The sequence below is a fragment of the Somniosus microcephalus genome, chromosome 1 (genome assembly GCF_052327205.1).
Source record: "Somniosus microcephalus isolate GS21.2 chromosome 1, FLI_Smic_1.0, whole genome shotgun sequence".
Lineage (NCBI taxonomy): Eukaryota > Metazoa > Chordata > Chondrichthyes > Squaliformes > Somniosidae > Somniosus > Somniosus microcephalus.
In genome coordinates this window covers 436,823,367-436,839,487 of record NC_140987.1, presented here as the reverse complement: position 1 = coordinate 436,839,487, position 16,121 = coordinate 436,823,367, and the positions used below count along the sequence as shown (strand labels likewise).

The 16,121-nt window shown below is 46.8% G+C and overlaps 1 protein-coding gene across 1 annotated transcript in view; it reads right to left on the bottom strand.

Moving 5' to 3' along the window:
* rxfp2l (relaxin family peptide receptor 2, like) overlaps positions 1-16,121 on the bottom strand; it is a 152,371-nt gene that overhangs the window by 5,996 nt on the left and 130,254 nt on the right. The window contains exons 15-17 of the mRNA XM_086000929.1: positions 7,014-7,243; positions 5,213-5,623; positions 2,364-2,579 (exon numbers count right to left, since the gene is read on the bottom strand). Coding sequence (XP_085857055.1) covers positions 2,364-2,579; positions 5,213-5,623; positions 7,014-7,243 — 857 coding nt within the window. The remainder of the gene's footprint in view (positions 1-2,363; positions 2,580-5,212; positions 5,624-7,013; positions 7,244-16,121) is intronic.

Here is a 16,121-nt window from a genome sequence, read left to right as displayed (position 1 = left end):
CCGGAGATGAGGGGGTTGACTTATGAGGAAAGGTTGAGTAGGTTGGGCCTCTACTCATTGGAGTTCAGAAGAATGAGAGGTGATCTTATCGAAACATATAAGATTGTGAGGGGGCTTGATCGGGTGGATGCGGTGAGGATGCTTCCACTGATGGGTGAGACTAGAACTAGGGGGCATAATCTTAGAATAAGGGGCTGCCCTTTCAAAACTGAGATGAGGAGACACTTCTTCACTCAGAGGGTAGTAAATCTATGGAATTTGCTACCCCAGAGAGCTGTGGAAGCTGCAACATTAAATAAATTTAAATCGGAGATAGACAGTTTCCTAGCAGATAAGGGAATTAGGGGTTACGGGGAGAGGGCAGGGAAGTGGACGTGAGTCTAGATTCAGATCAGCCATGATCCTATTGAATGGCGGAGCAGGCCCGAGGGGCCGTATGGCCTCCTCCTGCTCCTACTTCTTATGTTCTTATGCTATCATATCGTTAGATATTAGGTAGATTCGGTACATCCCTAAATGTAAGAAATGCAGACCACGTATGGGTACAACTAGCACTACTCTACCTGGGGACATATTTATGCTGAATACATAGAAGCTAAACTACATAAACAGGCATTGGCCCAACCAGTCCTTGTTGGCACTTGCATTCTATATGAGCAAATATTCCTAGTCACATTTACCAACGATGCTTCCATATTCCTTCATCTCCTTTTCCTTCATCCATCTGTAAAATTTGATCTTGAACATTGGCATAGTTTCTGCCTCAACCACTAACCCTGGAAGTGAATTCCACAGCTTTTCAACTTTCTGTGTAAAGAGGTTTCTCCTACTCTTTGTTCTAAATCTCTTACACTTAATCTTGTATCTATGGCCCTCGTTCTTGACCTCTCAACTACTGGAAACAATTTGCTTCTATCTACCCTGTTCCATCCTTTTATAAATTTAAATACTTCTATCATATCACTCTGCATTGTTTTAACGAAAAAAGGACCTAACTTTTCAAGTCTTTCTTTCTGTTTGTATTTCCTCAGACCAGGCAGCATCCTAGTGAATCTGTGCTGTACCCTCTCTAAAGCCTCAATATCCTTCCTATAGCGTGGAGCCCAAAACTTCTAACAGGGCCGTTTGTTCCACAAGCCCATTCCTCCCATTCTATGCAGGTACAGCAAGTAATCAAAAAGGCAAATGGAATGTTGGCCTTTATTTCAAAGGGGTTGGAGTATAAAAACAGGGAAGTCCTGCTACAACTGTACAGGGTATTGGTGAGACCACACCTTGAGTACTGCACACAGTTTTGGTCTCCTTATTTAAGGAAGGATATACTTGCATTGGAGGCAGTTCAGAGATGATTCACTTGGTTAATTCCAGAGATGAGGGGGTTGACTTATGAGGAAAGGTTGAGCAGGCTGGGCCTATACTCATTGGAATTTAGAAGAATGAGAGGTGATCTTATTGAAACATATAAGATACTGAGGGGGCTCGACAAGGTAGATGCAGAGATGATGTTTCCCCTCGTGGGGAAATCTAGAACTCGGGGGCACAGTTTTAGAATAAAGGGTCGCCCTTTTAGAACTGAGATGAGGAGGAATTTCTTCTTTCAGAGGGTCGTAAATCTGTGGAATTCTCTGCCCCAGAGAGCCGTGGTGGAGATTTAAGGTGGAGATAGACAGATTTTTGCAAGATAAGGGAGTGAAGGGTTATGGGGAGCGGACGGGGAAGTGGCTTTGAGCCCAAGATCAGCCATAATCTTATTGAATGGCGGAGCAGGCTCGAGGGGCCAAGTGGCCTATTCCTGCTTCTATTTCTTATGTTCTTATGTTCCCAAACATCAACCGAGATTCTCTTCATTTTCAGAGTTTAGGTTCTGCAAACAGTCGCCATACATCCCAAAGGTAAACTGATAACACTAAAGAATATCAATCTAATTTTACATCCTAGATCAGTTAAGTTTCTTGGCATAAAGTTTCAATGATACCAGCAACTTAGGATCCATCAAATCCCTTGCAGTATGCAGCCACTCCCATCTGTACTTAAATATTGTTCCATGACACTGGGGAGAATGCCCTTGCTCTTCTGAGAAATAGTGCCATGGGATCTTTTACATCCACCTGAGAGGGCAGATGGGGCCTCGGTTTAATGTCTCATACGAAAGACAACACCTCTGACAGTGCAGCATTCCCTCAGTACCGCACTGGAGTATCATGCCTAGATCTTGTGCTCAAGTTTCTGGAGTGGGACTTTGAACCCACAACCTTACAACTGAGAGGTGAGAGTGCTACCACTGTGCCACGGCTGATAGCAATCACAGTACTGCAGTCAGATTGATGGTAACCACACAAACTTACCAAGTTTTGATTTCTTACCTGGTATTTCTACTTCGAGCAGAGACAGTAACTTCATCAGAAATATGGGGATCCAGCATAGGGCGTCAGTGAACACAATAAAGAAAAAGCGTTTTGCGATGGTTACCTCTCTAGAAAAGAGGCTCCTCTCTGCCGACTGTGCCCCTGTTTTATGGATTGAGTAAAACATGCTGGTGTAGGAGAAGACTATGATGATGAAAGCAAGCAAGTTTAAACCTACAAGAAAAAAAACAGCACCATTACTAGTCAAACAGTCTGGGGGGAGAGGGCAAGACCAGCTAAGTCTCAAGGAACAAATACCCCCTTTCCTCCATAAAGTCCATGTGAGCTCATACTATAATGTAAAAGAGCAGAGCAGAGGTTTGACAATGGGCAGTGCACACAACCACAGGTGGCAGAGCACACCTCCCAGCAAACAATGACGGCATCAGAAACATGAACCAATTCGAGTTCGGCTGAACTGTTTGGACTGAATAAGATCTTGTAAAATAGTAGAATTCTCTGTTCTGAGGCATTGAAAGGGAAAGGGTAAAGAAATGAACTTGAAGCCCGTGTCCAGTTGAGCTGTGTGTCGTATTAATTTGTTGCCACCAGATGTCACATTACTAAATACAGTGTCAATTCACGGTGACAGGCACCGTTTCGTATCACAAACACATGTCGTTCAATTCTCATAAGCACTTACTGTAACGCACAGCACTGTATGTCAATAATCCCTGGAGTGTATTTTGTTTCTTTGTGATAAGTTTACTCTATCTGCAAGTATGTTTTGCACACTTTTTCTGAAATTGTTTTTTTTATCCTTTCATTACATGTAATTATTCCAGATCTCCAGAGGTACTGCTGATGGTGAGTATAAGGAGAAGCTGTTTCATCCCATGTAACATAGGATACATTGTCAGGGCCACTGATTTAGTGATTCAATAAGGAAAATTGTATTTTCATTACAGAGTATTGTTGGGGTTTTATTGTTATTTTTGGCTTGAATTGTATATTTGTTCATATTTGCACAGAAATAGTAGATCCGTGACCCTGATCACGAGCAAGTGTTCATTTAAACTATGTACAGTCATAGTGCGCATGTTGGTGTTAACACATTTTGCCTGCAGTGCACGGTGGTGGGTAAAACCAAAAAGGTAAGTAACCAACATATTTTTAAAAAACAGGATATCTTCACTGAGAAAACTGTCTCTCCTAATTGTTAGCAGTTTCATCCAGAATTTCATCACTAAGATAATCGCACTTTAACGAGGTGCGAGCAGCTGATTGAAACGGCTTGAAGAGCCAACTTTGCCTGAAATCAGCAGAGCTTTTTAAATTGGTAGGTACAGGGTAAGTACTTACTGAACTGCCATTTGCCCAAAATAGGCATCTGGCTGTGATAATTGTGGATGGTGTAAGTGCTGGGGACTATAGCTTACTTTATCTCATCTTTTTTGAAAGCCCGGGATGCAGAGGATGATTGCGGGGAAGATGTTCCAGGGTGTAGGTGGTAGAAGGTAGGTTGTAGAAACTGTATGTAGGATTAGTCAAGAGTTTATGGAAAAGTGTAGGTTGGTAGCATTGGGAGAGTGGTCCTGTCATTTGAGAGCAAGGGTCACAGGTTTTAGGAGAACCAGAAGGGGGTTTCAGGATGTAGGAGCACTGGCAGGAGTAGTCATGGTGTTTGTGAGCAGCAGAAAGGGGTTCTGGGGGCCAACGGGAATGGGAGAGAGGCGTTTGGGCATGGCAGTGCTCAGGGGAGGCCTGGGGTGTGGAAGAAGTGGGAGGAGGTCCTGTGACGTGGGAACATTGCTGCAGTGAGACTGGGCTTGTGACAGAACTGGGATGGCACTGGTAGGGTATGGGATGGAGGGAGGTTTCTGGGTGTAGGAGTACTGGGGGGGGGGCTGCAGAGTACTGTGAATGAAAGCATTGTGATGGGGAAAGACATGGGTGTTCATCGTGCGAATGGGCGAGAGATAACTGGAGGAAACAGGAGGAGCGGGTGAGCAGATGTACTCGAAGGGGGGGGTGGAGTCTAGCCAGAGCAGAAGGGGTCTACAGCGGCTGGGGAATTAATTCTGCTCCGGGCCTTGGCCCAGCTGCCGGCACGCTGTGCTTGCGTGTCCCAGGGGCGTAGTTAGTGCGATGCGTCCCCTGGGATCATGTGGGCCATGGGCAGCCAATCGGAGGAGGGAAAAGCCCATTCATAAGATTGACAGGAAGACCTGTCTAAACTTATAAATACTCCGGCCCCAAAATAGTAGTAAACCTTCAAATAAAATTTAAAAAATCATCACACATTTTAAATAAACTATAAATTACATTAAATAACTATTTTAAACAATAATTTAAATTTTTGAAAAAAATAATTTTATAAAAAAACGGGGCAAAAATAAACTTACCTTGCTTTAAAGTATTTAAAAATAATAAACCTGTGGAAAAAATGTTTTAATTTTAATTAATTGACCACTTACCTTTTAAAATGCAGGCCTTATGTCTGGTTTTTACATTTCTAAAATCTAAAGACTTACCCTCACGGAAAAACCTGTAAAAAAAACGTAAGTTCAAAGCGCACGCGCAGACTCCCGCGCGCACGCGTTCGACCTCTGAACCCCTTCGTTCAGAGGAACGGAAGTGCCAGTTTCCCATGCATGCGCAGTGCATGCAAGGAACCGGCACTTCCATCAGGTCCACGCGCGAGTACCCCGTGCGTACTCACGCGTTGGGACCCGAATTTCTGGGCCAATCTTTAATACCAATACTGCTGAGTATTTATTTTGAATAATAGAGGTTTTCTCATCGATGGGGAAAAATTCCCTTCCTGCACGCCCATGTCAAGACAACTGAAAACAAAACTGCATTACCCAGAAATATTCCTGTGGAATATCCTCTTGCGCCAAGATTCTCAAACTGATCAGAATAAAGAGGGAAGCACACTCCATTCTTTCCATAATAATTGCCAAACATGGTGTTGTTCCACAGCGGTATTACTGCGATAATGAATCCCGCAATCCAGATGGCTATCAGTGTTGATAAAGTCTGCCTCTTGCCCGGCCTGTAATGACTGAATGGGAAGACTATGCACATGTATTTCTCCAGTGTCATATATGTCAGTAGCATGACGGAGACCTCGGTGGAAAGCATGGCCAACGCGCCGATGAGCTGACACTTCATGCTCTCCATCCACTGTTGGGCATGCCTGTTGTACTCCCCAAGGTACTTCATGTCAAAGGCACCAATGAAGAAGAGATAGACTCCCATCAAGCAATCAGCACCTATGAAACAAGCATACTGGTAGATTAAGAAAGAAAGACTTGCATTTATAGACTGCCTTTCACAACCTCAGCACATACCAAAGCGCTTTACAACCAATAAAGCACTTTTGAAGTGTAGTCACTGTTGTAATGTAGGAAACGCGGCAGCCAATAACACACAACAAGCTCCCACAAACAACAATGAAATAAATAACCAGATCATCTGTTTTGGTTGTGTTGGTTGAGGGATAAATGTTGGCCAGGGTACTGGCAGAACTCCCTTGCTCTTCTTTGAATAGTACTGTGGGATCTTTCACGTCCATCTGAGAGGGCAGATGGGGCCTCGGTTTAACATCTCATCCGAAATACGGCACCTCTGACAGTGCAGCACTCCTTCAGTACTGCACTGGAGTGTCAGCCTAGATTATACGTTCAGGTCTCTAGAGTGGGACTTGAAACCACAACCTTGTGACTCAGAGGCAAGTGTGCTAACAATGAGCCACAGCTGACACAGCTAATGGTTGTCCAGCGACTCCTACAAGAACATCCTTGTGCATGGACACTGGGTGAGGACAGGATTGCGTTCCGCTCTGATCTCCTACACAATCAACTAACTTATCAACAGTCGGTTTCTAGGCTCACACATGAAAAATGGTCATTTGGACTAAAGTACTAGAAGGCTGTGGAACCTTATTCAGCAAGAGTCAGCATCTTCAGGAAAAGGGGTGAATGTTGGTGCACTTTGACAAAATTATGCCATAGTGTCACGATTGTGCAAAACCTTTTTTTTTTGTTTGCATTCAAATACATTTTGATGAGGACGGTAGTCCAATAATCCAAATCCCTATGTTTATGCCTGAGGAACACCTGGGCTTCTGGAATTGCCCCTCAACCGATGTTCCCTCTAAGCTGCGCAGCTGCGTGTCCGCGCAGCTCTCTGCCGGTCCTGCGCAGCCCGGGACTGGCTTTTCCAATGTTAAATTTCACACCTGTGCGAAACTGTGAATGGGCCACGCAGCCCCTTAAAGGGGCCACGCACCCAAAACAAATTAAGGGAACATTGCCCTCAACATTCTGCATCAATCCAAAAAGAGTCTGCATGGAATACCAGGTTCAAAGTCGTATACAACATTTGTTTCTGTCTTTGGAATTCTCCCCCAGACAGTAACGTCACCTGGAACTCTGTCTCTTGCACGCAAAATTTCAAATACGGAGTTTATCATCGCTTACTGAACCATGATCACTGAGAAGCATTAACCAACAGGAATTCTGTGACTTCTGCATTAGAACTCAGTATAGTTTTACCCAAGCACTACCAGGTTACATTTGTGAAATATCTATTTGTTACAGTTGTCTCCAGCTACATCCTGTTGTGCCATTTAAAGAATCAATGTCTCCAGGTACCACTTACAGCAGAGTGATTTGATAGACAGGGTGTGTTGCCTGTTTTCTGTTGTGATGCATGACCTCATGCAGATAACGAAGAGGTTCCCAAAGCAGATGATGAAAGCCACGAACCACACAAAGACCCGCAGAATGATGTTGGCCAACAGGTTTTCAAAAGATGAGATTCCGTCTGTGGTTGGCTTGCAGCTCCGGACATGGGGAGAATATCTGCAGTATTCAAACTTCTTAAAGTATCTGGCAAAGTTTGAAAAAAAATTAGTAAGAACTTTTATAATCAAATACCGGAGTTGCCATTGGATACTGTTCAAAATGCTCCCCAGCATCCCCAAATGTATGAAAAAATGGTGATTCGTTACACGATCTCACCCCAAAAATAATACATTCCTTCATTTACAATTGATAAGTTTATTGAGCCAGTCTGTTGACTCCTGCTGGAAATTGTGATGTCCCCCACAGCTGAATAGCCTGCTGAGGCTCACTGTTCATGCACGTACAAGATGAATGGCCAGTTGGGTGAAGTACTGGAGGGTGCTAGCACTGGTGAAACTCCCAGCAAGAGTCAGCACCATCGGAGGAGGAGGGAAGAAACTGTGAGAAAGCTCAGGGCAGAAGGCGGTTACATGTAATGTTAATGATAACTCTTCTTATGTGACTTTCAAGTGGTGCACTGATAGTGACCCTCAATTGGTACAACACAGCACGTCCTATACAATTTAGCAAAATTTATGTGTAATTTATAGATTCATCCATAGGATTTTGTAAGATTTGTTCCTTTAAAAAATATATTTGATTTGAAATGTATTTACTTTACTAATTATATCATAGATTTTGATCTCCGCTACTGGCACATGGCATTGCAATTAAACTAACTGGTTCTAATGATATCAGCTCTGAGACCAAATTACAGCCTTAAACTTACTGGGAGTATATGGCTTTCTACTTAACATATCCTAAAAGGATTTCTTATCTTAGTTTTTTTAGAGATTATTTTATTACCCTGATGGGTTCAGTGTGGTACTGAGCCATTCGGACCAGGAGGTGCCAGGTTTGACCCCTGGTCTATGCTGTTAACTAATCTCAGCTTGCGGGGGTGGGCAGGAGGGGGTGGGAGGTACCAGTAGGGGCACTGCAATTGGTCACAGTGCCCTTGGGCTTGGGAGGAAGAAAAGAAATCATTCAAGGTTCCCGCTCTTAATCCAATGGCTTTTGCTGGAAAATCTGTGGATATCAGGTTAAGATGGAATGGGATTTGATAATGATGACACACACGATAAAATAGCACACAGGCATTCAGTGTCTGGGTTCAGAAGTGAAGTACGGCCACTCGGCTGAGGTACTGGAATGTAGCCAATACCTGTGAACCTGTACCCCAGCATAAGTGAATGCCTTCCGGTGAGGAGGGGAAAAATTGCTCCACTTTTCTTACTGTTCTATAGCATTGAGCACAATATAAGTGAAGGGTGAGTAGGTGACAGTAATACAGAATGGACGAGATCATGTAACTAACACATCCCATCACAGGTGAGTTTGTGTTCTCACAGAGAATTATTGGTAAATATAACTAGTCGGTAAACTGTGGAATAATTCTATTTTTTTCCCCAATTTTCTGCTCTCCTTTCCTGAAGGCGCTGACTCGTTCTGGAAATACAGTTCCGTGGGCAGTGGCTGTCCTTCAACACCTTAACCAAGTGGCCACTGTCCATGTGCCGAACTACACAGTAAATGTTAAGAAACTGTGGTTGACATCACAGGTGGGCACGACCCTGTGCTCATCTGGTGTCCACAAACACATACTTTTCAACAGGAATTTCTTTCGGCAGATGATAGTGTGACCAAAAAAAAAGACAAATAACATTCAGTACTCAAAGAGTTAATCCATCCTAATTTCTTCCCCCTTCCTACCTTGAGGACACTAATGTTAACTGTAGCACCCAACTGCTGGCATGGCAGAGTTTGAATAATTCAGCCCACAACAGGGTTTCAACTTAGAACCTACCTGGTCTGTATAGCTCAATACCGACCACATGGAGCATCTACTAACAAGGTCAAGGGCGCAGCTTCTCCAGGCACCATTACCAGAATGCTAGCTAGTAAGCTTTACCAACAAAATGAAAATGTCCCTGACCCATGGTAACCTTATCGATCCTCAACAGCCTTACCAATAGAAATAAAAAGGCCTGGAGAATTAAGCTCATCAGCAAACAGCATATGAACAGACCTAAAATGTTCCTGGCTCTGTATACAGGAAACTTTCGATTTACCGGCACCTAAATAACCGGAAATCTCGGTTAACCGGCAAAATTCAGGAGTAGGTTTTACTTCATATTTATTTGCCTTCTTCCATCTGTGCTGTGCAAGGGTGTGGCTGCAGCTGTTGCTAAGCTACAGACACGCTTGAAACTTGTGTTCATTGTTCTACAGTTGTTGCTAAGCAACAGGGTTTGTTGCTTTATACGGAGCTGTCAGCTCTCCCTATCTTTTACTATAGCGTTCGGTTATCCGGAATTTTTGATGAACCGGCACCACGTCGGTCCCGTCTGTGCCGCATTAAAAAAAAGTTTCCTATATCCTGTAACCAGTGAGCCTTACCAACAAAACTGACAAGTTGCCAGCCCAGATGCAGGTTGCCCACCTATAACCTTGAACAGGGGAAAGTTTGTGATGTGACACGACCCGAGGGAGTGAAGTGAGGAAAATACCTTATAAAGTAAGAGGCTTGCCCCCTACAAAAGGACAAAAATACATTCTTATTTGATCAGAAATGTGATTCTCAAGGGGAATTTGATCTTAAAAAGCCTATTTAATCATAGTCCAAACACTGAGTGTGGGCAGCCTTCAGGCAGCAGGGGCATGCTTGAAGGCTGCCAACAGCCAAGCCAGACCTTACATTCACAATCTGAGCTTCCCAGCAGGAGCCTTCAGGTATGTAATCAGGAGTGGGAGCTGTGAATGATGTTTTCGCTCCCTAGCCTAGGGTCATCTGCACCATCCCTTACTCCAGCTTGGCTACGATCAGCTACAATCACAGCCCTCGGATTGAACGTGGGACTTTCCTGTTCTGCATGGCTCTGTTCTGGAGCAGGCAATTAATTTACTTTACTTTATTTCAGGGGCACGTATTCGCATTTTAAAAGCTAAATTGGATTACATTAAAGATATGAATTAAATATGGTGGTGGCAATACAATAAAAGAACACTTGGGGAGTTGGGATTGTTTAATCTTAGACTCAAAGGCAGGGCATGTTTGAATCACAAAGACATACAGTTCGAACATTAGCATAGTTACATTATAATAACATGTACACTTGCACAAGCCAAATGCTGCAATCTGACAGACTGTCCCCTGCACAGATTTACAGATTGGGCTAATGATTAACAGGCCAGGTTATATTTTTATAGCAGCAGTGTGTTCATCTGAATAATCCAAAATGTTCCAAAATGAAATAAACCTTCCTGGTGCTTCTGGGTAAGTGTACAGATCTTAGGGAGAAATGAGAAGCAGCTAAAATGTAATTATATTTTTTCCAAGAGAGTGACTGAGAAAGACCTGTCTGCATATAGCTGTACACTAGGTGGGGAGCTGAAAGACAATTGTGTATAGATCTCTCTCTCTCTCTCAGACTCAAAGGCATCAGTCTAAAAGGACTAAGAGTGTTAAAAAATCAAGCCTGAAGGCTTTGGGGGAAAAATTCGGTTGGTTGCGCCACCCATTAGCGCCTAAAGAGGTTGAGAAGTGGGGCGCTAACCAACTAGCGCCCGGGCGCAGCGAACCCTGCGCCTCTTCCCAAATTGAGCGGACATTTAGCGCCGGTGCTAAACCGTTGCGCCCGCTCACCGGCGCACGCAGATCATGACGTCATTTCAGTGTGCAACGCCCTTGGGGCGCCCCGGACCGGAAATTCAGTGGCGCCCCCCTCCGTTCCGTCTGGCGCTAACAAGGACAGGTTACCTGGAACGTTTCCCAGTCGCTGTCGGTCTGGGGGGGGCGCTATTTAAAGGGGACGCTTCCTGGATTATTAGTGGTAGCCATTTTTGGACCGCACCTTCTTTGAGAGAGAGAGAGAGAGTTGCTCAGAGACAAACGGAGAGCCATTTCTGCAGTGAGCCAGCGCTGGCTGAGGAACTTTAGCCTTCTGAACATAACTTTGCAGTTGGTAAGCTTCTGAACCGGCATAACTTTCAGTGCGCTCTTACTATGGGGGCTGCATTGGATGGGAACATCGTCCTTCTCAATCATATTGACAGGGCACAGAGACGCAGGGATAGAGTGGCAGGCATGGCCAGACGGAGGAGGGCCTACAGACGTCGGCACACGAGACCTTATGCTGCCAGGGTTTTCCGCCAACAGTTTTCGTATATCAACATGTCGGAGGAGCAGTGTTTCCGAAGGCTGCGCCTCAGTAAGGAGGTGGTCACTGAGCTCTGCCACCTGCTTCAGCCAGATCTGCAGCCTCAACTAAGGTGCAGGACATCTCTGTCGGTGGCTGTGAAGATCACTGTGGCTCTAAACTTCTATGCCAGCGGCTCCTTTCAGGCCGCTGCTGGGGACATTGCCAACATCTCACAGTTCGCGGTGCATTGCTGCATCCGTCAAGTGTCTAATGCCCTCTTTAAAAGGAGACGGCATTACATCTCCTTCCCAATGACCCGGGATAAGCAGTGAGAGCGCGCAGAGGGCTTCGCAAGGATAGTGGGCTTCCCCATGATGCAGGGCACCATTGACTGCATGCATGTGGCTTTGCGGGCGCCTCTAGAGAATGCAGAGGATTTCCGCAACTGAAAGGGGTTCCATTCTTTGAATGTGCAGCTGGTCTGTGACCACCGACAGCTGATACTCGCTGTCAATGCCCACTTTCCGGGCAGCAGCCACGACGCCTTCATCCTGCACCAGACTTCTGTGGCAGACCTTTTCGAGGCTCCGGCTCACCCAGGAGGCTGGTTTCTCGGGGACAAGGGCTATCCTCTGTGCCCCTGGCTGATGACCCCGCTCCGTTCGCCCAGCACCCCTGCTGATGAACGTTACAATGAGAGCCATCAAGTGACCAGGAACATCATTGAGCACACAATCGGCGTGCTGAAGCAACGGTTCCACTGTCTGGACCATTCCGGAGGAGCCCTTCAGTACTCACCTGAGCGAGTCGCCCACTTCGTGGTTGTGTGTTGCATGCTGCATAACCTGGCAATCCTCAAGACCCAGCCAATGCCACCAGACATTGAAGCACCAGCAGAGGAGGAGGAGGAGGAGGAGCACCAAGACGGGAGTGAGGCACAAACTGCAAGGGCCGTCCGTCAGAGGCTTATAGCAAGTCGTTTCTAGGCCCCTCTGAGGGAATGCTTTCTGCCATTCCAAGAACATGAATGGAACCGTTCTGCTACCCCTAAGCTGGTCAAGGCAAAAATTAGTGCAAAGAACAGACATGGACATTGTGAATAAATAAACTTCTTTATTTAACAAAATGTGTATCCTTCCCGCATGACAAAGCAATGGAAACAAACAGCAAAACAAACAGACTGCCACATAACTGGCTCTCACACCCTGGAGACTGTCCAAAACACATCTGTCTCTCACACCCTGGAGACAATGTCCAAAACATAACTGTCTCTCACACCCTGGAGACAATGTGCAAAACATAACTGTCTCTCACACCCTGGAGACAATGTGCAAAACATAACTAACATTCAGACCAGCATCCTCGGCCTTGAATGAAAGAAAGAACATAATTTAGCAGCACCTTCTACTTTTTGCCCCTCGATGGTGATCTGCTTCCCTTGCTGAATTGCCCCCTTCCCGCCCTGCAGCTCCTCCGCAATGGGACCCCAGTGGCTGCAGCAAGGCTGGGGGAGGCCTGCTGACTGTCCAAAATTGAGACCGCAGATGCCCTTGAGGGACGGCCTGGACCAGCTCTGGGCCTGGAGGGCCCGGCTGCTGACTGCTCCAACTCTGCATGGGTGGGAGCAGTCTGTCCTACAGGTGGTGGCAGCTGCAGTGGAGAAGTGCCAGTGGTGGCAGCAGGAATGCTGTCATCCTGAGAGCGGACAGCAGCTCCCTGGTAGGCCGACACACTGGCACTCTGACAGGGCAGCACCGCAGCATGCGCAGCAATCGGCTGGTGCACAGATTGCTGGCCTGCTGTGGCGCGGCGAGGGCCCCGGGGAATCCTGCCCGATCCAGCGAGGGTGGCAGCAGTCAGTGCTCGCGTGGCCTCAATCTGCGTCTGCATGAGACCAGCCACTGACTGCATGGCAGCACTCAACACTTGCGTGGCAGGTGCCAGTGCTTCGCCGAAGTCCTGGAGAATCCTTGCCAGTGCTGCGCCGAAGTCCTGCACACTCCTTGCCTGTGCTGCGCCAAAGTCCTGGACACTCCTTGCCAGTGTCTCAATGGAGTCGGGCATCCTTGCCACTGTAGCCATGAGCTCAGTGTGCCTCAGCCCAGCCTGGGCACTCATTTCTGCGAGGGCACGCACCTCTTCTGCGTCCTGTGCAGCAGCACTCGCGGCCCGACTCGCCCTCCGGGGAGACGGCCCCCGAGCTTCCCTACCCCCCTCGTGTTGCTGCAGGCCGCTGGGTCCTGGAGCTGCATCCTCCTCAGACTATTCCCCCCCGCTCCCCTCCAGGGAAGGCGTCTCCCCAGCCTGGACATGGGCTGGCTCACCTGAGGGTGGTACAGATGGCTTCCTCCTCCTTGTCGCCTCCAGAGTCACTCGCACTGGCAGCTTGAGGGCCCGCCTCCCGAGCTGGTGATGCAGCATCTGAAAGCAGGGAGGTTCAAGAGTGGCTTTAGCGAAAGGACAGGGTGGCAGCAAGGGATGCATGAGTGCTGCAATGCTCTGAGTTGGCTCGAGAGTGAAAAAGCATGCTGGTGTGGGGAACAAGTGGAAGGAGAGAGGTCAAAAAGGTGATGACCTTACCATTGCTGTCCACAATGGGGTCGGCATCTCCAGAGGCGACGGGGCCAATCATCCGGCTTGCCACAATCCGGTGGACTCGCTCCTCCAGGTCTGTAAGGGTCTGCAGGTGAGGCCGGCCTCCTCTGGTCCGATGCTGCTGCCTTCTATTATTCACCAGCTTGGCCTGCAAGAGAAAGGACGGGGTGTGATGAAACCTGCAGCCCTGATCTGGCATGACATGCCTCCCATGGTTGATTAGCCCTTGCATTATGCTGCCCTGATCTGGCATGACATGCCTCCCATGGTTGATTAGCCCTTACATTATGCTGCCCTGATCTGGCATGACATGCCTCCCATGGTCGATTAGCCCTTACATTATGCACAGAGCTGAATGTGCGTGTGTGTTTCCAGAAAGGGCCATGGGTGCTGGATGACAGCTGGCCATTGGGGCTTTGCACACCCTCTGGCCATAAAGTGAGGTGCAGATGGAGGGATGAAGATGATTCTGAAAAAGGCACTCACCCTGACAACCCGAGTGAGGTTGTTGAACTTCTTCCTGCATTGCACAGGAGCGCTGGGAACCATGCTGCTGGAGGTGACTCTGTGGGAAACCTCCCTCCAAGCTCTGCGATAGTCACTGTGTTGAGGCCTCCTGCCATTCTCTGGGTAGAGCACAGATCGCCTGCGCTCCATTGTGCATACCAGAGCATCCAATGCCCCCTCGCTGAAGTGCTGCGCTCTCTCCCTGGCCCTCTCCATATTGATGCAGTTGTTGACGCCACAGGTAGGTTACCGCCGAGTTTGAGGCCTACGAGGTGCAGGGTGCGGCTGCAGATGATAATCGATCCGCCCCTTTAAGAGCTGGCCGGCGCCAGCGTGTCTGACTGAAATCGATAATTGACAGCACCTGCGCTGCACCCACCTGCGGAGAAATAGCGTCGCGCCGCCGGGTTAGTGCCTTAAGACTATCGTGCAGCGCCTGATTTAGCGCCGCAATCACCTTCAGGGACGCAGCTACCCAATATCGCTCGAGGTGGCGATAAATTGCGCCTGGTGCTAAACTTTGCGCACCGCCAATACTAGCATCCTAAACAGGGCGATACCGAATTTCTCCCCCTTTGTGTCTTAATGCGAGGAGCATTCGTAATAAGGTGGATAAATTAGCTGCGCAAATAGATGTAAACGGATATGATATAATTGGGATTACGGAGTCATGGCTCCAGGGCGACCAAGACTGGGAATTCAACATCCAGGGGTATTTAATATTCAGGAAGGACAGGAAAAAAGGAAAAGGAGGTGGGGTAGCATTGCTGGTTAAAGAGGAGATTAACACAACAGTAAGGAAGGATATTAGCTCTGATGATGTGGAATCTGTATGGGTAGAGCTGAGAAATATCGAGGGGCAGAAAACGTTAGTGGGAGTTGTATACAGACCCCCAAACAGTAATGCTGAGGTTGGGGATGGCATTAAATGAGAAATTAGAGACACGTGCAATAAGGGCACAGCAGTTATCATGGGTGACTTTAATCTACATATAGATTGGGCTAACCAAATTAGTAACAATACTGTGGAGGAGGAATTCGTAGAGGGTATACGGGATGGTTTCCTGGACCAATATGTCGAGGAACCAACTAGAGATCAGGCCATCTTAGACTGGGTATAATGTAATGAGAAAGGATTAATTAGCAATCTTGTTGTGCGAGGCCCCTTGGGAAGGAGCGATCATAATATGATAGAATTTTACATTAAAATGTTGAGTGAAGTAGTTGACTCAGAGACTAGGGTCCTGAATTTAAATAAAGGAAACTACGATGGTATGAGGCACGAGTTGGCTAGGATGGATTGGGGAATGTTACTTAAAGGGTTGATGGTGGATAGGCAATGGCAAACATTTAAAGATCGCATGGATGAACTACAGAATTTGTTCATCCCTGTTTGGCATAAAAATAAAACAAAAAAGGTGACTCAACCGTGGCTAACAAGGGAAATTAGGGACAGCATAAGATCCAAGGAGAGGACATTAATTTAGCCAGAAAAAGCAGCAAACCTGAGGATTGGGAACAGTTTAGGATTCAGCAAAGGAGGACAAAGGGATTAATTAAGAGGGGGAAAATAGATTATGAGAGTAAGCTTTCAGGGAACATAAAAACTGACTGTAAAAGCTTCTATAGATATGTGAAGAGAAAAAAATTGGTGAAGTCAAGCGTAAGTCCCTTGCAGT